This window comes from Hibiscus syriacus, unplaced genomic scaffold (assembly GCF_006381635.1).
Source record: "Hibiscus syriacus cultivar Baekdansim isolate YM2019G1 unplaced genomic scaffold, ASM638163v2 tig00111105_pilon, whole genome shotgun sequence".
Classification (NCBI taxonomy): domain Eukaryota; kingdom Viridiplantae; phylum Streptophyta; class Magnoliopsida; order Malvales; family Malvaceae; genus Hibiscus; species Hibiscus syriacus.
Window position 1 is genome coordinate 1,795,326 of NW_024062987.1, and position 22,545 is coordinate 1,817,870.

At 32.2% G+C, this 22,545-nt stretch overlaps 1 protein-coding gene across 1 annotated transcript; it reads right to left on the minus strand.

The window, feature by feature from the left end:
• Window positions 1-881: 881 nt before the first annotated feature.
• LOC120154101 (F-box protein At5g07610-like) lies at window positions 882-21,646 on the minus strand. Its single transcript, XM_039165928.1, has 2 exons — window positions 21,512-21,646; window positions 882-2,236 (listed from the first exon to the last, which is right to left on the minus strand). Exons 1-2 carry the CDS (start codon window positions 21,644-21,646, stop codon window positions 893-895), a joined length of 1,479 nt encoding a protein of 492 aa, XP_039021859.1. The 3' UTR covers window positions 882-892.
• Window positions 21,647-22,545: the final 899 nt, after the last annotated feature.

Below are 22,545 nucleotides of genomic sequence, written 5' to 3' on the forward strand. Positions count from 1 at the left end.
GACAGCAGTTGTGAACTCAAGGCATATTGTGATTCAGATTGGGTTGCATGTCCTATTTCAAGAAGGTTTGTTTCTGGTTTTTGCATTAAGCTTGGAAATTCATTGATTTCATGGAAGTCTAAGAAGCAGAATGTCATAGCCAGATCATCTGCTGAAGCAGAATATAGAAGCATGGCTGTTACAACAACATAATTGACATGGTTGAATGGTTTAGCCAGAGAGCTTGGATTAGAAATAAATAATCCAATCAAGTTATATTGTGATAACAAGGCTGCCCTTCAGATTGCAGCAAATCCAGTTTATCATAAGCGCACAAAACACATAGAGATCGACTGTCACTTTATAAGGGAGAAGATACAAGAAGAACTTATCAAGACAGAGTTTGTTTCTTCTTCAGAATAGTTAGCAGATATTTTAACCAAAGCATTAGGAATACAACAACATAAATATCTTGTATCCAAATTTGGAGTAAAGGATATCTTCTACCCACCAACTTGAGGGGGAGTGTTAAGAAGCTAAGTTTGTTATTTCTGTTATTCAGTTGTAACTAATTATCAATTAGTTAGTTAGATAAGAAGTTGTATATATATATTTGTAATATTCCTATTCATAGGTATTATACAGAATTGTTTAGCAAATTTAACAGTTATTCATACCATTTTAGACGTATCATTACCACATAAGTTTGTTGTGGTGCTGGACAAAAGGATTTTTTTTATGTAGGGTGAGTGATTCATTTTGATTATTTATTAATTTGATTTTATAATTAACGACAGCAGATTTTCATTAAAATTTATATATATTTACAATTCTACACAAATGTACGAAGGACACTTATGTCACAGTTGCTTTAGTTTGTACGCAAATGTTTGGTTTTGGTATAACCAAAAAGTCATAAACAAGAGAGGTTCTCGAAGTATTGATAAGCATGGAATCGTTCGTGGTGTAGATGATCATCTTCTCCAAGATACAGCGACCCAATTTTGATACCCGGCCCGAGATCGTAAACCATTTTCCACGCCCCTTGCCTTAAATCAAAGCAAACTATTTTCCCATCGGCCCAAACCACCACCATCGGCTCATCTTCTTCCTCGGATCCAATCACACAAACGCCGGAGAATCCAGGACCGTACTCCACGCATCCTAATTCCAACTCCGGGAAAACTCTCACCGCATCCCCCAGATCCACACGTTTCTTCCAAATCCACTGAGAATAATCTCTTGCCATCTCGAAGATATCCATCTCTAAACAAACCGGCATACAATAAGTCACCGTGAGATACAGGACTCCTCTAGACTCCCCGAAATATCGACATTCCTCCAGCGCGTCCATCTGAACCGGCAACGCCATCGGCATTGTTTCTAAACATTCATTCTCCACATCGAAAAACAATGATTCGCTTCCGTATCCGCACCAATGAATCCTTCCATTACAGAAAACCCCATGGTTTAACTCTATGGGCTCTTCTTCGTCTACCTCGAAACTGATTACGGATAAATCCCAAGATCCGGTCTTTGATGAATATAAATCCAGATTGAGCTTACAGGGTTCCCTGTAACTTTCCCACACACAGATGATCTTGTAATTAGGTGATCTTAGAGGGTCAAAAGCTAAACTAACACAAAATCTGGAAAGGAAATTATAACACGAGTTACTAGGACAGTAAATCTTCCTGAATGATTTGGTCGTTGGATTGCAGATCAAGAAACTCCTTCTATACGATTCACAGATAAGCAATCCGTTGCAAGATTGGAGAATCTTGACATCGGAGTCGTTGATGTAATGAAAGAAAGGGACTTTACTGTAATGCTTCAAAGGGACAATGGAGAACTCAGAGGGAGGGGTGAAACGTTCACCTTTGAGGAGGAGAGCGGTGGGGGAGAGGAACCCATGGCGGTGGTGACGGCGGGTGTGGGATAAACAGAAGTCGGGGTCGGAAATGATGAACCGCCACTGCCTTGAAACGCACTTGAACTTGATGAGAGATTTGGTGGGTAACCCGAGGAGGATTAGAGTCAAAAGGTCTTGATTATGAGCAATCTTGTCAGCTGCTGAGACTGAGTCGAACACCATGGTAATCTTAATCTCCTTGAAGTTGTTGTTGCTATTTGCATAAGTCCAAAAAACGGATTTATAGAGGAGAAGATGATTTGATATTGACCCGTGTTTCAGCAGGATAAGAAAGCCATTAAAAATGGACTTCAGGTTTTGTCCGGCGTGATGCCTCCATGGGACCTGTTAGTTTCCAATGTTCATCTTATGTCATCTATTTTGTCGTTAAATATTTGACGTTTGGCCGACATTCTTGTTGTTCTTCATTCTTATCTACCAATTACACTGCTCTGTTCATTTTACTGCGTTTAAATTGCATAGTTTACTGTGCATATCCACAAGTTAATGTTCACCATTCATCCCAACTAGTCGTTTATACGAACAAGATGTAGTCCAAGTCGATGCCGACACCGTATGTGTGGATCATCTTACTTTTGTCTTCTTTTTCATCTATATGACTGTACTATGTTCTGACAAAATTTTGATAACATTAGAATAGATTTTGATAGTTTACATATTTGTATACCAAAAAAATATTTTAAAATATTATCTTACACTCCTAAAATTAAAAATAATTTAAAATTTATGTTTTTATTAAACATATGCTTCTCTATATTTGTATTATATATATTTTCTCCTCTCTTCTTTTAATTTTTTTTAAGTTCGTTTACATGGATGAAGTGGAAGAAAATATGGCATTATAATACGTATGTAACATTGAAAAGGAGGCTTTGCTCTTATATTTAAGGATGTACATTTGATCTAACCTCGATTTGATAAGGCTAATTTTTCTTAATAAAAAAATTGAATTTAGTTCGAGTTCATTTTATGCTTAAAATTTTTAATTTAACTTAATTTAATCATAAAAAATAGTATAATTGATTTTATATTTTTAGACATATTTGCTATAATATTTCTTTTTAAATATTATTTTAATTAGATATATATTTTACCTAATAAAAATTATATATATTAATATCGATGTAGTCAAATCTATTCATATTTTTATTGTAACATCCGCAATACCGGGTTAGTGACTAAATTGAAAAGTTTTAGAATTTGGTGACTAAAGTAGAAGAATGAAATAATTCAATGATTATTGGAAATATATGATGAAGATTATTTAGTAATTATTAAAGGAAATAAAGGGTAAAATGATCATTTAACCAGAAAGATTTTTATCTTTCTTTTAAGGTTATGAAAACGTGGAAAGGGTGAGAAGAAAAGAAAGATCTGGAGCTTGGGTTATCTCATTCCTCCTCTCTTCCCGTAAGCTCCATGGCAAAGGTAAGTTTAATTTCAGTTGGTTAATTCTTGAGTTTTAAGCTTAGTTTTGATTCTTGGGGTGCTAAGAAAGATTATTTAGAGATTAAAGTAGGTTGAAACTTCAAAATGGATGAGTTATGAATGATTAAATATGAAGAGTTTTTAAGTGAATTAGTGAAATATAAGGAGTTAATAGATTTTGAAGTTGAATTTGACTTGTCATATGGAAGAGTAAGAAGTTATAAGTGTTAGAATTAATTTTGGATAACATGGAAAAATTGGTATGATTCTTGAATGCTATGTGGAAGAGTGAATTTTTAAGTTGAAGAGATATTGAATGAAAATTTATTGGTTTAAGTATGTGTATAAAAGTTAGGAATATTAAAGGGAGTGAAGTATGAAGTGTTGAGCTGAAAATGAAGTGATTTTCGAGCTCAAAATGTGATTTCTGGGCAAGGGGAATCGGTACCCATTCAAGGGGAACCGATACCCCCTCAAACGAACCAGAATTTACAGAATGTCAAGGGGGAACCGATACTCCCACAGGAGGGAACCGATTCCACCCTAAAGGAAAATTGTGAATATGAGTTTAATAAGTTCGTTTAAGTCGCTAGTATCCAATTACAAGGTGTAGGTATCTAATGATTGCCTTAAAATGTACATTTATGTAGATTCTGCGCGTAAAGCAATTCCGGAACATTTGGCAAGTAAGATCGTTCAATGGAAAAATAAGAGATTGGAATTGACTAGTGAGGCAAAGGTGAGTGCATACTAGTGACATGTAGTGTTTAATGGAAATAAGACTTGCGATGAGTCTATTTCCTAGAGTAATATGCATGAAGTCATAGACATGATTATGTGTTGGTTATAACTATATGTGATTATATGTATTACATTGATTGTATGTATGCATGACTAAAGATAATGATATGCTTTGTATATGTTATATGGTTTATGTAAAACTTTATTATGTAATAATGGAAGAACATGGAATAAGTTATATGATAGAGTCATAAGAAATGAAATGAACATGAGAGAATAAGATAATCAAGTATAAGTCATATGATATGGTATAAGTGATTATACGAGAAATTTTAGGAGACTCTAAGAGAATAGTATAAATTCGAGGGCATAAATAAGGATACATAAGTTATATAGGGAATATTGATAAATTAAAGGAAACTATGGTTTATGTATTAGAGTGAAGAACTACAAAGTTTTATTAAAGAGTATTGTGGAAGTCATGAGAAATTGAACTAAATAAATAGATGATTTATGTGAGTGAAAAGGGAAAATGATATAAAATAAGTGGAAATTATTTATAGGATAGAATGATACTAATTAAACCTGTAATATAAACTTTATAAAGGAGTACTTGGGCAAAATCATTATATGATACAGTTATAGAATATTACTATACAAATTATATTAAAATAGTATATATGAGAAGAATATGAGTAAGTTTATAGGTTATTGATAGGACATATAAGAGTATATAAATGTATGATAATATGAAAAAGTGAACTAAGTTTAATGATGTTGAACCCTATGAGTAGAAGTTATGTGATTATAAGTAACATGATTATATGATCACAAGATATGATACATGATATGAGATATATGAAAGAGAAAATATATGTTATATGAAATATTATATGACTATGCGATTATATGAAAATGTTCTACGCGTAAGTGAACCATGTGTTTATATGTATATGGGATATGTGATTTCTATGACGATGAGCTATGTGAAAGAACTACATGACTATGTGTATATGTGAATGTATGTTAACATAAATATTAATGCCCATGTTATGTGTCATGAGAGCTAGGGGTATAGTTGGCATGCCAAGAGTCGAGGGTCTACGCGGTCCTTCGGGACATATATGTATTTTTTGGAACATGTGTGAAGTCTGGTGAGACACATACTTGATCCATGGCATATGTATATAATTCTTAAGGAATGATATGTGGTCATTCGGGAGATATATGTATTCTTTGGAACATGTGTGAAGTATGGTGAGACACATACTTGATCCCTAGTATATGTATATGATTCTTAAGGAATGATATGTGGTCCTTATGGACATTATTATATGGCACTACGGTACAATTCTACGCGGCACTCTGGTGCAATTCTACGTGGTACTTCGGTGCAATTAGACGAGCTGTGGTGACAACATAGTGCACAACCTATATAGACTCACATATCTATAGTTCTCACATGTGTACATGGGCTTTGAAAAGAGAACATAATTTGATATAATGATATGTGTATTTCTCGTGACATGGTAGAAGTGCATATATGTCATGGTGATATGAGATGCTATGCGTTTATGTATTATATGATTATAGAAATTAGTAATGTATTGTGGCATATTAATATATATATAATATGCTTATATTCATTATATGCTCATATGACGGAATTGAAGTAATGACAAGGGAATTAGTAAGGATAAACATGTTGGTGATATAAGAACAATGTATGTGATATATGTATATGATGTGTGATATGAATTGCATGATATGATATATGTGTGATAGGGGTTATGGTATCTGTTACATAATATACATGAATATATGTTGATGTATATGTAAATGAGTTGTATAATTTGATAGCATAAAACAGTCATGCATGATTAGTGGGTATGAATTCCATTAGATGTGTTTTCTTTATGCCTCACTAAGTCATCGACTTAGCGTGTGAGTGTTTTACACGCAGGTTACAAAAAGTGAATATAGAAGCTGTGAGGAGCAATTCAGGTCAGCATCTCCCTTACAAGTTTTCAGATCAGAAAATAGACGAGTTAAATGATTTTTGTTATTTTGAATATAGTTGGCATGTACTAATTGATTGAGTTAAATATGCTCTGATCGATTTTGGTTATTGTGGTCAAATTATGTAACTAAAATGCTTTTACTTTAATGAAAGTTTTAAATTTTCTTTGAATTTTGTCAAGAGTCAAGGTTTGAAAAGTCAATGTGACACCTCAGACTCGTATCCGGGTCGGGTACGGGTTGGGGGTGTTACATTTAATGGTATCAGAGCTACGGTTTAGTCGATTCTCGGCATAAACCGGAGTCTAGAGTGTCGTATAATGTATACATGCCAACAAAATAGAAAAAAATTTATGATATGAAATTGTAAGGAATATATTGTCTTGCTGATAGAATAAGTTTAATAGAATACAATAGAAATGTGATTATAAGAAATGACAAAGTGAATCGATAACTGACAAATCTGATGGTGATAGCAATTCACCTGCCTTGGCCAGGCAGGATGAAGAGCAGAAACCTCAGAAAGTGTCTTATAAGATTAAAGGTTGATTTCAGAAATTGAAATCATATTCGAATAGTTATAAAAGGTTCTCACTGTTTCGAATCAAAAAAGTGATACGGAGAAGTTTTTTTATAAAGTGAATAAGATAGAACATGGTGAGCAAGTGTCACCATAAGGACGTTAAAAGATTTAAGGATGTGGTTAGAATTTGTGGAGAGTTCAAGAATAAGTGCATCAGTGACAAGCGTATAAGATATATACAGTCAGAGTTGATGAGTTTGAAATAAAGGAATAGTACTTTGTATTAACAAGAATGTGGATAAAATAAGGGTTTGTATTTTGGATGGAAAGAGTTAGTGTTGGCTAACCAGATTATGTGATGAAAAAAGTATAGAATTTAATATTTTGAGATGTTGTCATGATAAGACAACCAAATATGAAATGGATCTGGATACAATTGTATATTTGGATCATAGTACTGTGGTATAGTAAAGGGAATAAGGATTTGTATATTTGAGTAAAACTGAGGATTGATAAGAAGAGTTTAGGAATGGGTCCATATCGATGATCAGTTTATAAGACAAAGTAAGTCAGAATGTTTAGTTGAACAACGGAAATTATAGGATGTATGAGAATGGAGGTGAAATTGACAAGTTAAGTAAACGAATTTTGAGATAATTTCAATTGGAAAGGATGTATGTGATTGGTTGATTAGGGTTTGTGTTCTAGATTGGACAGATGTTATTGATTAACTGTCAGAGTAAAAGTGATAGAGTTATAAGATTGGAAGAAAAGGTAAAGTTGAGTTAATCAATTATGATGTGAATCTGAATATAGTTGGGTATTCTGATCAGATAGCTATGATATAGAAAAGGAGATAAGTATTTGCATGGAATTTTAAGAAATGAAAATACAAGTATAAGAAATGATAAAGAACAAAGTTCTGTATAAGAAATAGGTTATCAAAGTTATGAGGATGCAATGAAGATTGGTATATAGCGATGAATATTGGTGATAAGACAAGAGTATGTGAACATGAAAGGAAATATATGATTTGTGTATAAGGAATAAATAAAGGAAGAATGGAATAAAGAAATGAAATGGGATTGAGTTAAAGGATCAGACACGATAAAGGTTATATGGAAGTGTATGTGATAATTTTGGATATACAAGTGAGAAAAGAGTGATTGGTGAGGTGAAAAGATTTTATAAAGTGTATGTTGAATCATATTTAAAGAAGATTTAAGGTCGTGTTCTTGGTTAAATGATGATGGAAAACGAATTTGGTTATTATTATAAGGTAGTTAGAGATGGATTTATGATGTTGATTGATGAAAATGAATTGAAGTTACTGGTTGTTGTTTAAGTGATAAGTGACATGATATGAATGTATAAAAGAAAAAGGTAATTGAAAAGTTAAAGGATTGAAAAGTATGTTTCCTGATGATGACAAGAAAGAGTAAGTAAATGAAGCAACATGAGAACATTAGAAGATATGTTTTATCAAAATGTTCAGTGAAAATTCGAGGGCGAATTTTCTTAAAAATGAGGGGATATTTGTAACATCCGCAATACCGGGTTAGTGACTAAATTGAAAAGTTTTAGAATTTGGTGACTAAAGTAGAAGAATGAAATAATTCAATGATTATTGGAAATATATGATGAAGGTTATTTAATAATTATTAAAGGAAATAAAGGGTAAAATGGTCATTTGACCAGAAAGATTTTTATCTTTGTTTTAAGGTTATAAAAACGTGGAAAGGGTGAGAAGAAAAGAAAGATCTGGAGCTTGGGTTATCTCCTTCCTCCTCTCTTCCCGTAAGCTCCATGGCAAAGGTAAGTCTAATTTCAGTTGGTTAATTCTTGAGTTTTAAACTTAGTTTTGATTCTTGGGGTGCTAAGAAAGATTATTTAGAGATTAAAGTAGGTTGAAACTTCAAAAAGGATGAGTTATGAAGGATTAAATATGAAGAGTTTTTAAGTGAATTAGTGAAATAGAAGGAGTTAATAGATTTTGAAGTTGAATTTGACTTGTCATATGGAAGAGTAAGAAGTTATAAGTGTTAGAATTAATTTTGGATAACATGGAAAAATTGGTATGATTCTTGAATGCTATGTGGAAGAGTGAATTTTTAAGTTGAAGAGATATTGAATGAAAATTTATTGGTTTAAGTATGTGTATGAAAGTTAGGAATATTAAAGGGAGTGAAGTATGAAGTGTTGAGCTGAAAATGAAGTGATTTTCGAGCTCAAAATGTGATTTATGGGAAAGGGGAATCGGTAACCATTCAAGGGGAACCGATATCCCCTCAAACGAACCAGAATTTACAGAATGTCAAGGGGGAACCGATACCCCCACAGGAGGGAACCGATTCCCCCTAAAGGAAAATTGTGAATATGGGTTTAATAAGTTCGTTTAAGTCGCTACTATCCAATTACAAGGTGTAGGTATCTAATGATTGCCTTAAAATGTACATTTATATAGATTCTGCGCGTAAAGCAATTCCGGAACATTTGGTAAGTAAGATCGATCAAGGGAAAAATAAGAGATTGGAATTGACTAGTGAGGCCAAGGTGAGTGCATACTAGTGACATGTAGTGTTTAATGGAAATAAGACTTGCGATGAGTCTATTTCCTAGAGTAATATGCATGAAGTCATAGACATGATTATGTGTTGGTTATAAATATATGTGATTATATGTATTACATTGATTGTATGTATGCATGACTAAAGATAATGATATGCTTTGTATATGCTATATGATTTATGTAAAACTTTATTATGTAATAATGGAAGAACATGAAATAAGTTATATGATAGAGTCATAAGAAATGAAATGAACATGAGAGAATAACATAATCAAGTATAAGTCATATGATATGGTATAAGCGATTATACGAGAAATGTTAGGAGACTCTAAGAGAATAGTATAAATTCGAGGGCATAAATAAGGATACATAAGTTATATAGGGAAGATTGATAAATTAAAGAAAACTATGGTTTATGTATTATAGTGAAGAACTACAAAGTTTTATTAAAGAGTATTGTGGAAGTCATGAGAAATTGAACTAAATAAATAGATGATTTATGTGAGTGAAAAGGGAAAATGATATAAAATAAAATTATTTATAGGATAGAATGATACTAATTAAACCTGTAATATAAACTTTATAAAGGAGTACTTGGGCAAAATCATTATATGATACAGTTATAGAATATTACTATACAAATTATATTAAAATAGTATATATATGAGAATATGAGTAAGTTTATAGGTTATTTATAGGACATATAAGAGTATATAAATGTATGATAATATAAAAAAGTGAACTAAGTTTAATGATGTTGAACCCTATGAGTAGAAGTTATGTGATTATAAGTAACATGATTATATGATCACAAGATATGATACATGATATGAGATATATGAAAGAGAAAATATATGTTATATGAAATATTATATGACTATGCGATTATATGAAAATGTTCTACGCGTAAGTGAACCATGTGTTTATATGTATATGAGATATGTGATTTATATGACGATGAGCTATGTGAAAGAACTACATGACTATGTGTATATGTGAATATATGTTAACATAAATATTAATGCCCATGTTATGTGTCATGAGAGCTAGGGGTATAGTTGGCATGCCAAGAGTCGAGGGTCTACGTGGTCCTTCGGGACATATATGTATTCTTTGGAACATGTGTGAAGTCTGGTGAGACACATACTTGATCCTTGGCATATGTATATGATTCTTAAGGAATGATATGTGGTCCTTCAGGACATATATGTATTCTTTGGAACAGGTGTGAAGTCTGGTGAGACACATACTTGATCCCTAGTATATGCATATGATTCTTAAGGAATGATATGTGGTCCTTATGGACATTATTATATAGCATTACGGTGCAATTCTACGCGGCACTCCGGTGCAATTCTACATGGCACTTCGGTGCAATTATACGAGCTGTGGTGACAACATAGTGCACAACCTCTATAGACTCACATATCTATAGTTTTCACGTGTGTACATGGGCTTTGAAAAGAGAACATAATTTGATATAATGATATGTGTATTTCTCGTGACATAGTAGAAGTGCATATATGTCATGGTGATATGAGATGCTATGCGTTTATGTATTATATGATTATAGAAATTAGTAATGTATTGTGGCATATTAATATATATAATATGTTTATATTCATTATATGCTCATATGACGGAATTGAAGTAATGACAAGGGAATTAGTAAGGATAAACAGGTTGGTGATATGAAAACAATGTATGTGATATATGTATATGATGTATGATATGAATTGCATGATATGATATATGTGTGATAGGGGTTATGGTATCTGTTACATAATATACATGAATATATGTTGATGTATATGTAAATGAGTTGTATAATTTGATAGCATAAAACAGTCATGCATGATTAGTGGGTATAAATTCCATTAGATGTGTTTTCTTTATGCCTCACTAAGTCATCGACTTAGCGTGTGAGTGTTTCATACGCAGGTTACAAAAAGTGAATATAGAAGCTGTGAGGAGCAATTCAGGTCAGCATCTCCCTTACAAGATTTCAGATCAGAAAATAGATGAGTTAAATGATTTTTGTTATTTTGAATATAGTTGGCATTTACTAATTGATTGAGTTAAATATGCTCTGATCGATTTTGGTTATTGTGGTCAAATTATGTAACTAAACTGCTTTTACTTTAATGAAAGTTTTAAATTTTCTTTGAATTTTGTCAAGAGTCAAAGTTTGAAAAGTCAATGTGACACCTATGACTCGTATCCGGGTCGGGTACGGGTTGAGGGTGTTACATTTATTTTGTTCGAATTTTTTCAGATGTGTTTTTAGCGTTTTCCTTGTATGATCATTCTAAGATCTTAAGTGGCTAGTTCCTGTCAATAATTATAAGAAACATCTTAATTGTGTAGTTATTGTACGCTTATAGTTATAAATTGTCATTGCAATTTTAAAAAATTTCTTTTCAATAAAACTAACCGTTTCTATTTACAATAAAATGTACAGGATTTGAGAGAAAAAGACTTCGATTTTAATTGTATCCTTCAGTAAATATTGGTAAGGTTGAATCTGAAGGGTATTGGAATTTTAATTCTCATTTTCTTTCTAAAGGCTGAGGACGCATTAACAGTTAAGTCGTTCAGATTATTAGGTGTTTATTCATGACGTGCCACATGAATATGTTAGAAAAAGATTACGCTTTATTTGGGAAATTTCATCACATCATATATCGAATATGATGCTTCTACTATATCACTTGGTTACAACTTGTTTATATAGATACCATATGATCACCTAACACACGAGAAAATTCTTTTCCATAAATGGTACTACATAATATTATGTTCACTTTAAATATGATTGTACTAAAACAGAACACATATCTTAAAATCCAACATCACATACAATACAAACAAATATGATTTTTCTGATATTTGTACAAGTGTCCATTTTATCCAATATTTTTTTCTAATATTTGTTACTAAAGACCCAAATTTATTGTTAGGGGCATACTCTTATAATTTATTTTTTCTAATATTTGTATAAGTGCCCATTTTTCCAATATTTTTCCAACATTTGTTATTAGAGGTCCAATTTTTTCAATACGTATTATCAGGGACTCAATTTTTTAACATTTGTTATTAAGAGCGTACTTTTAAAATCCAGTTTCTTTTCTAATATTTATTTGTTATTATGAGTCCAATTTTTTAGTACTTTTTATTAAAGGTCCAATTTTTTTTCAATATTTGTTATTATGAGCATACTCTTCAAATTTATTTTTTAAAATAGTTGTTATTAGAGACCTAATTTTACGCAAAATCATTCATATTTTCGATACGGGATTTGTTTTAAAAGCTATAAAGAGTTAAAGTTCGGTATAGAAATCAGATGATCAGATCAAACCGAAATTTTACGAAAATTTGAAGGATGTTAGATAATGGTTTGAAATATCATTTATATATTTTAGATCAGAGAAGTTTAACTTAGATCAGTGTAATTTTTTCAGATTTGGCCGAACAGTAGAATTTTAGTGACTAGAATGTAATTTTTGAAAATTACATGGCCAAAATAGAAAGTCAATGCCGAGTTGATTCATCTTTGACTAAGGGATGTTTTAATGGAAGATAATGCAATGGCATTTGGTAATTATCATGGTTCATTAACTACAATTTTGGGATTTCTCATTAATTGAATTTAAAATTCAATTATATTATTAAGACAAGTGCTTAGACTAATTAACACTAGAATAATCAAGACAATTAGAATATTTTCAGCTTGTTCTCTCTCTTGGATGAAACCACCATTGTTGCTAAGGTAAGAATTTTATTTTGATTTTTAAGCTACATGATTAATTTTTGGATCAAACTATTAGATAGAGAATTAATCTACATGAAATTATCTATCATTTGGTATAAATATTACATGGTGAAGATGCTTGTATGTTGAGATTGAAAAATAGGGTTTTGTGCTTTTGAAGAATTGATTAAGGATTTTTATGTTTTGGAGGTTGGAGATTAATTCTAAGGCATGTATGATAATTAAAATATTTGTACATGCTTATATAGTGGTCGGCCATTTCTAGGGTTTATTTAGATTGATTGATTTTGGTTTAAATTGATATTATGAAGGTTAGAATAACATAAATTTGTTGTGAAGAAGTTGAATTCATGCTTGAAATTGAAAGAAAATTAAGCTTTATTGTACTAAGGGTATTCGGCCATACAAGGAAAAGTTGGGGATTTTTTTTAAATTTCCTACGGTCTAGAATTGGTATTAAAAGTGTTCTATATGTTTTGGAGATTAATTTGGAGCCTTGAGAAAGTAGAAGGGCTAATTTACAAGTTTTGAAAATTGTGGATATTATTGCATAAATGTGATAGTTAAAGTATTCAAGGGTGAATTTTAATATTTGAAATGCTGGAAAAATAAGTTTTAGAAATTTTATTGGAACCAAATTGCAAATTTGGTAAACTTTGGGGTGGAATTTGAAAAGTCTTTGGAAATTGGGGATTTGATTGCAAATTATTAAATGTGAAAGTATCATTTGAGTAAAAATATGACTATGTTGGAAAATTTATTAATATGCTTATTTTTAGAGTTTGATTACAAGGTTGGAGCAATTTGCAAGTTTATTAAAGTAAGTGCTTGAAATTGAAAAGTCTAAGAAAGTTTAGGATGAAATTGCAAGTTTTTGAATGTTAAAGTATTGATTTGAGTATTTTGTTAAGGTGCTGGATTTTTTTTCAGTATTTAATGTGAAATGATCATAATAGTGAAGGGCTATTATGAATTTAATGGAAAAATTAAGGTGAATTTTTGAAAGAATTCATAATTAGTGGCTTGATTATGAGATTAGTAAAAAGTTGAAGGATGAATGATGAAAATATGATTTAGCTTGATATCGATTTTATTTTTATAGACTTTTATTTTATTAAATTTAGATTATGTTAGTTCGATACTAACATATAGTTGAATATTTTATGTTATTATATGACGTTGTCAGATCACGATAAACATAGCGATCCGAGCAATCTGAAAGGAAAGGAAAAGGCACGCGAGTAAAAATTTAGTATATAAAAGCTCGGTAGTGAGGCAAATGTGAGTGTAATTTATTTATTTAATTATTAAGATTGAAGATGACTTGTGATAAATCAACCTCATTTTATTTTCAAGTATGATTTATAACTTTTAATTATGGATGATTTCTATAGTATTTTCAATAAGTTTTATGAGTGATTTAAGGTATGAACTATCCAAGTGTGATTTTTATGATGATGAACTTTTAAGGTTTATAATTTTCAAACTTTGATTAATTAATGATTCTATTATGATATATAAGCTCATTGTATATTGCATTGAGAGTCATAGGTACATTTGACATGCCATTAAGTTGAATACATTTCAGTTAAGTTACGGTACATTCATGTACATTATGATCTGCACCGTTGGTGTTCATGTTATGATTGCACTTGGAGGGCATTATATGTTTCAGTTAAGATTGACACTGTGATGTACCCAGTGTGCACCTTATGTTCTACTCACGTGCATTGTGTTCTCATAAATATGCATTGAGCTATGAAAATGAATATGAAAGTTATGGATGACGTCAAGTTAACAGAAAGTATGATATGGTTATTTTATCTGATATTAATTATCAGGATCTTTATGAAATCATAAATTAAGATGAATTTCATGTCATAATAAAGAAATTGGCTTGAATAAGTCGGTTTGCAAGTTTAATTTTTATTTAAATTATTTTATTTAAATTATTTTATTTATATTTATGATATTTTCATGTTTTATCTCGCCTTAGCTTATTACTGCCTCACTAAGTTATACTTGGCGCATGATGTTTTTCATGCGTAGGTTCTGATAGAGATAAGAATAAGCAGTGAGGAGCCTCTCAAGTATCTTTTTGGAAGTCATATATATCATCAGTCAGTAAGACATCTACGATGTTACTTTTGACTTTTAGTGACATGTATAACTATGTTAGTAGTTTTATTTATCGGATTTGTTTTTAAATGGTTTGTAATAGTAAACTATGACTGTTTTATTTTGTCTAGACTAGTGTTATCAGTATTATGCACGAGTAGAATAGTTAGTATAATTCAAGAAATTCTAAATGATTTACGAAAAATACACTAAATTGTATAATCTCTGCTTGAAAAATGATTTTGTTTTCTACAACAAACTATTAATTTATAATTATAAGTTTTTTAAGGAAATAGAGTTAAAGGATTAAAATAGGAGTATTTTAAAATGAAACAAAATTTTAAGTATTTATGTTCCGTGAATGTTTGTCAATTTGATGTAACATTTATGACTCATATTTCGAGACGTATACGTGAATATTTGTCAAGTTGAGCATTAGAGTTATAGTCAATCTCCTCATATATCTTCAGTTGTTGAGGCTAAAACGTTAATATTTCGTTTATAGAACATGATCTTGGGTTACATAAGCCAATATAGAAATATCCAATTAATCAACGAGATAAAATTTGACGAGCGTACTTAAATACAAGTCTGTATCAAATTCATCTCTCTAATTATCTATTTTCTCAAGAAAAAAAATCATATGCCTTATCAATATTATTGGTTTACTCAATTTTTTAAAATGGCCCCTTGATACATGCATCACAAGGCTCACATCAAAGGAAGAAGTAATAACTCTTCCAAATGAGCCACTCGTCCAAGCATTGGAAAAGAAGATCAGAACAGAAGCAGACTTACGACGACTTTTTGAATGGGATCCTGATCTTATTTAGTCAAGATTTCTTTGATCAATAATACAACAAGAGTTTGTTTTTGCAAGTGCTGATTGCCTTGTGCCTTCAAAGCTTCTTCTCCTGGAGTTCTTTCAAGTTCTTGTGAGGGAGATTAATCTTCACACTCCAATTTGCCTTTTCATCGCGACTATGAGGGTTGGTTAGAGCCATATTATCGTGTTTGCCTTTTCATTGCGACTAGGAGGGCTCGATAGGACATTATCCATCGATTTTCCACATCCATCCACGCCATCAATCATCTTTACCGTTCACTTTCATAAGGGAGATCTTTGATTTCTTGGTTATTTTCTCTATTCTTAATTCCTTTATCTTTTGTTTATCTTATTTTAATCTTGTTTATTTTCTTGTTTCTAGCACTAAAAGAAACCCTAAAGAATCCTAGCTATTGCCGCCACCTTCCTCATTCATTCCTTATTGTTCTTCATCGAGTCTAGAGCTTTTCTAGGTTTGATTCTTCAACAAGAGCAACGTTCATCAACCCGTCACCGCTTCCCTATCAATTGGTATCAGATTTGGGCCGATTCTTGGAAAGAAGCAAGCAATCTTGTTTGTTCTTGCACACAACACCGTCAAGGTACCCCAACGGAGCTAGTTCAGAGAAGATTCATTGTTTCAGGTTATTTTTATTTAATTTTAATTTAGATTCAAATCCTTCTTGTTAGTTTGCTATTTTTTTCAAAAACACAAAAACAAAAAAGGCAAAAAAAACAAAAAAAGCTAAAATTTCAAAAAAAAATTGCAAACGAAGGTATTTAGGGCTTATTTTTTCCATATATCATATTAATCTTAAGTTTAATCTCTAGTCCAAAATTCACTTCAATCAGAGTTCATTAGAGCCTTCAAATACATCATTCAAGTTTTATCGGCAGATTCGGTCTAGAATATTGTCGAATTTCTTGAAAATTCTACAGGAGGAATTTTGTGGTGAAAATTTCCAGATTGAAACTTCATATATTTGATATCATTCACACAAAAAATCAGAATTTTTGGAGATCAAGAACAACTTCGAACAAAGCGATCAAGAAAAACAGATTGTTTGAGGACTCACCGTTTAACAGAGTCTACTGGATACTTCTGAAAGTATTTGGTTCTGAAATTTTACAGGTGATTTCTTGACGCATCGAAAGACATTCAAGAATTTTTCCATAATTTTTGGATACCGGTAACCCGCTCAAAAATGTTGCTCAAGTTGATCCAGCGTTTTCCAGGTTTTCTGGTTTGGTCCTTTTTTCTTTGACTCTTAGTGCTTTACGTTCTTTTGTTTTTTCTCTGTTATTGTTCTTTTGCATTATCTAACACATTATCTTCCTTGTGTTAGTAGGACTAAAGAGTTTGCATACTTCTTCCTTCTTTGCATTCTCGTTCTCTTGGAGTCTAACCTTTGTTTGGCCTCTTAGAACTTTTAAGTTTTTTCTTATCGCCTTTGCTAGTAATCAAACTCCGATACGAACTGTGGAAAACTACTTGGTAAAGTGAGTTTTAAAGAGTACAAGATTGGCTTACTTGCCTCTCGTTGTGTTACTTTCTTGGAGTGACTTGTGAGGTTTCTTGCTTTGTTGAATTTTCTTCCTTTTATTTTTATTTTACTTTAAAATTTTCTTTTGAGTGTTATGATTTCAGGATGGGCGACAATAACAACAAGACACTTACGGCTATCTTAGCCACACTTACCCGACTCACGACTCAAGTTGAAAGATTTGATGAAATCGTGAGAGAACGACAAAAACCACAACTGGATCTACCAAACCAGAATCCAAGACCAAACAATGCTGAACTTTTTGTACCCGGGTGAGAACAACCACGTTTTCAAGCACCCGAACTCTTTGCAAAACCAAAGTTCACGATCTCGTCTTTCAAAGGAGACAATGATCCAGACAGGTACATCGAATGGGAAGAAAAAGTTGCTCTCATGTTCGCATATCATGACTGCCCCCAAGCTAAACAAGTTCACCTCATCACCACACAATTCGAAGGATATGCTCGAACGTGGTGGATGCAAACAAGGAAAAAGATCCAGAACTTCCAAATTCCAACAATCACTTCTTGGACCGACCTTAACCAAACCATGAGGAAGCGATTCCTACCGACACATTATACACGTGAAGTTAAACTACGACTAGACCGACTTCGACAAGGTAGAAGTTCAGTTGAAGAGTACTATAAGGAGATGCAATCCTTACTCAATAGGGCTAACATAACCGAAAAAGAAGAGGTCACCGTGTCAAGATTCATCGTCGGCTTAAACTCAAACATCATTGATCTTCTTGATCTACAAGGGTACGAAAACCTTGAAGACGAACTAAAGAAAGCAATGACAATCGAAGCACAAATCCAAAGGAAATCTCGATTCAGTGAACATTACCAAGGTACTTCATCCTCTTATCAAGGTAATCCTTCAAATCCTTCCTCATCTTCTACTCCATCTTCTCAAAAAAAGCCAAGAGATGAAAAACCTGACAAGGAGAAAGAACAACTAGCAAAGAATGACACACTTCCAGTCCCTAAAGATCAAATGATAATTTGTGAGAAGGTAGGGAAAGCAAAAAAAGAAAAAGCTGAGAAAGAGGCAAAAACAAAAGAGGTCACTAGTTACAAAAGCCAAAAGAATAATGACCCATGGGAGGTGAGTGAACCTAATTGTGAGAAGAAAAGAGTGACTCAAAATCAATGTGTGAGCACAAAAGAATTGAGAGAGAACCTTATTTACAAACAGCCTTCCATCCTTATTCACTTTAGGGAATCAATTGTTTCGATCTCTAACATTAACAAGGATTTGCCTAGTGTGTTTTCATCTTTGTTACAGGATTTTCAAGAAGTGTTAGGTGATCCACCTAACGAATTACCACCGGAAAGAGGAAAACAACACCAAACCAATCTAATTCAAGGTTCCATCATACCTCGTCAAACATACAATATCGAAGAAACCAAAGAGTTAGATTTGTTACGAAAAGGCTACATCCAGGAAAGTCTTAGTTGTGATGTCATCTTAATGACGAAACAAGATTCGAACAACTCCAAAGGCTTTATATTTCGTGCACCGGGAATCCATGTAAATGATGAGAAAGTAAAAACAACACGAGACTGGCCCACACCATTTTCCATCGCTAAGAGTTGTCGAATAGTGCTAGGTGACCCTCCTGATGGGTTACCACCTGAAAGCCCTAATCACTATGCCATATCAATGAAGAGCCACCAGTTACTAGAGTCCAGAGATTCGAGGACGAATCCTTTTGAGAAGTGGGGGAATGATACATGCACCAGAGTCCATAATACATGCTTCTTTGGACTAATGTTTCTACTCGAACCTATTAGAAGAACAAAGTCTCGAAGATTCAAAGCATATCTATTCGGTAAGTATAATGTGAATAAATCATTAAACGATTCTAATGTTGCTCCCTTTAATGTTTCAGATTCGAGGTCGAATCTTTTTGAAGAAAGGGAGAATGATACATGCATCACAAGGCTCACATCAAAGGAAGAAGTAATAACTCTTCCAAATGAGCCACTCGTCCAAGCATTGGAAAAGAAGATCAGAACAGAAGCAGACTTACGACGACTTTTTGAATGGGATCCTGATCTTATTTAGTCAAGATTTCTTTGATCAATAATACAACAAGAGTTTGTTTTTGCAAGTGATGATTGCCTTGTGCCTTCGAAGCTTCTTCTCCTGGAGTTCTTTCAAGTTCTTGTGAGGGAGATTAATCTTCACACTCCAATTTGCCTTTTCATCGCGACTAGGAGGGTTGGTTAGAGCCATATTATCGTGTTTGCCTTTTCATTGCGACTAGGAGGGCTCGATAGGACATTATCCATCGATTTTCCACATCCATCCACGCCATCAATCATCTTTACCATTTACTTTCATAAGGGTGATCTTTGATTTCTTGGTTATTTTCTCTATTCTTAATTCCTTTATCTTTTGTTTATCTTATTTTAATCTTGTTTCTTTTCTTGTTTCTAGCACTAAAAGAAACCCTAAAGAATCCTAGCTATTGCCGCCACCTTCCTCATTCATTCCTTATTGTTCTTCATCGAGTCTAGAGCTTTTCTAGGTTTGATTCTTCAACAAGAGCAACGTTCATCAATCCGCCGCCGCTTCCCTATCACCCCTCCAATAAATATTGTTGAGTTTCGCCATTGTACATACACTCGAAAGAAAATATAAATTAAATCATATGCATTATCAATATTATTGGTTTACTCGATTTTTTATATTATTAAAAATAAAAATATTATTTTAATAATTTAAAATATAATAAATAATTATAAATATATTATTATAAAGTACATTAGTTTAATTATTTAAAAATATTAATAAATTCTGATCGAACAAGATCGGAGTTATAGATAGATACACGTGGGAGAAAAATTTTGAAAGCTTTGAAATGCAAAGACGTAGGTTCTTAATTCACATGTTCAAATAAAAACAAAAAATATTGTTGACAGCTACACAGGTTTGTGACTTCTAGAATCAGATGAAAGTTTTTATCAAAAATAAATTAATACAGCGAGTGAGAATTTTTTATACATAACTAATGGTTTGGTTGAAAGGATAATTAATTTGATATCGGTTAAATAGATATTGTGTTCGAGTTATTGCATATGTAAAAAAATTGATGGAAAACTCATTCACGAAAACCAAGTATCGACTTTGATCGGTTCTAATTAATCAGGACGAAATCTTGGAGCTAAAAGGATAATAAAAAAATAAAAATTGATAAAAATATTAGTTTCTAACATCATGTTTTACATAATTATCAATTAAAAAATGATAGATATTTGCACGAATCAAAGTGACTTCCGTGGTAAATAAATTGTTGTTATTCTTTGAGCATTCGGGTTCGAGCACTATAGGTACTAGGGATGTGAGCGATTAATGTCGAAATATTGAGAGTGTTCTTTGAACAGATATTAACATGTACTTACCCGAGATTATTAAAAAAAATAGATATTTGACTATTAGTTTGGCGGTTTACCTATATTTATAGATTAAATTATATCAGTATTGTATCTTTAATTATTTTTTATTTCATATTTGATATTACGAATACATTGAGATGAAGAAAATTAACGTATGAAGGTCTCTATCCCTTTGGTAGAACGAAGTGCATCTAGAAGATAAATTAATAATGGCAGATGACTCCCCCTTCCCCCAGGGAACTATATGTTAGGAATTATTAAACAGGCACTCAAATTTTTAATACAACTGAATTATATTACAAAACAGGATTATCATTAATTAAGATTTATATTAGGCTTAAATATACCAAAGCTGTCCAACGTATGTTTTTTGTTTCAATTTAGTGCATAATGTTTATTTCATTTCAAATTGGTAACTAATGTTTCATTTCGTTACTCATTTAGGTGCTCGGGCCATCAACATCGTTAATTTAGCCGTTAAATGACACGTGTCACAACTTGATAATTTTAAAATTTTTATTTAAAATTTAAATTTAAAATTACATATATTTTAAAAAAGAATTTTTTTTTGAAATAAATCCAAAATTTTGAAAACCTTCATTTTATTTCATAAACCCACGTCGGCCGTCGCCTTTTGCCGTCGACGAAGCTCTACCTGACCTCCCCTCCCCTCGATGACCAAACCCCCCATGAAATAGTGATTGATCGACTGTCGATCGGCTGTCGGAATTGTGTGGGATTGCGGGGTATAAAACGCTGATTCGTCATCTATGGGCCATCGATCAGTCATGATTTTATAGGGCTTTTGGTCGCGAGGGGAGAGGAGGTCTGGTGGAGCTTCGTCGACAGAAAAAGGCGATGGCCGACATGATTTTAAGGGTTGAAATGAAGGTTTTCAAAGTTTTGGATTTATTTCAAAATTTGTGTTTTCTTTTAATATATATATATATATAATTTTAATTTTAAATAATTTTTTTAAATTATCGGGTTGTGACACGTGTCATTTAACGATTAAAATGTCATTGACTGCCCGAGCACCTAAATGAGTAATCAAATGAAATGTTAGGCATTACACTGGAATAAAATAAATATTAGGTACTAAACTAGAATCAAAGGCATATGCTAGGTACCTTTTGTATATTTAAGCTTAATATTAACCCAACGTTTTGATTATGATTTACGACTTGAATACAACCATAAACAAAACAAAAACGACGTAGCACATAATCTGAACAAAACAGCAACAAAAAAAAGAGAGTAAAAGTTGAGCTTCCATTAGTATTTTTAATTACAGTAAACTGCCAAATTAGTCGCTTAACTTGTAGAACGTTCTCATTTTAATCACCTCAAAAACAAAATCTTTTGAATCTAACGAGCACCAACAAGAAAATAAGAAAACACCAGTTCATCTTCAAGTCAAACAGAACGAGTGGAAGCTTCTATTCGTATTATTTCTTGTGTTTTCATTTCTTTCTTCCAACCCTGAATTTGACAAAGTAGCAGATTTAGATGTCGTTTTTTTTATAAGTCTATATTTCCTGTTTGAATCAAAGCCAAAATCCCATCCTGAAATTCTCCAAAAAACACTTCCCTCATGTTTTATCCATTTCTCTGTGGAGCTTTCCATCACCAAGAAGAAGAAGAAGGTGATGAAATCTGGTCCACCAGCCCTGCTCGTTCACCGGGAAA

Bases quoted from the DNA above. Each gene is read 5' to 3' on its own strand.
- LOC120154101 (XM_039165928.1), bottom strand. From the start codon at position 21,646: ATGACTGATCGATGGCCCATAGATGACGAATCAGCGTTTTATACCCCG. The intron at 2,237-21,511 runs GTAGAGCTTCGT...GGAAACTAACAG, and splicing joins TCGAGGGGAGGGGAGGTCAG to GTCCCATGGAGGCATCACGC.